General features: G+C 46.1%; 1 protein-coding gene across 1 annotated transcript in view; it reads right to left on the reverse strand.

Annotated features, from left to right (window-relative positions):
- Window positions 1–230, reverse strand: part of LOC119588532 (protein downstream neighbor of son homolog) — a gene marked incomplete at its 3' end in the record, with an annotated part of 12,599 nt that continues 12,369 nt past the window's right edge. The window contains 1 exon segment of the mRNA XM_037937170.1: window positions 1–193. Coding sequence (XP_037793098.1) covers window positions 29–193 — 165 coding nt within the window.

The following is a 230-nucleotide window of genomic DNA, read 5'->3' on the forward strand; positions in this document are numbered from 1 at the left end:
TTGTACAAAATGAAGCCTAACGTCACTCTCATTGTAATTTGTCAGTCCACGTGAACTTCTTATCTTTGTATGTAACTTCACGGTATGTTGACGGCAAGTCTGTCTCCTCTTGTTCTGCTCTACGTGGTGTGCATATGAGGGAGCGCACGCTGGCATCGAACCCACAGTCCACCAGGCCCTCTTGTGCAAAAGCCTATGAGAAATCAAGAAGGGTTAGTGCTTCTATGAAC

Source organism: Penaeus monodon, chromosome 24 (genome assembly GCF_015228065.2).
Source record: "Penaeus monodon isolate SGIC_2016 chromosome 24, NSTDA_Pmon_1, whole genome shotgun sequence".
NCBI classification, from domain to species: Eukaryota; Metazoa; Arthropoda; class Malacostraca; order Decapoda; family Penaeidae; genus Penaeus; species Penaeus monodon.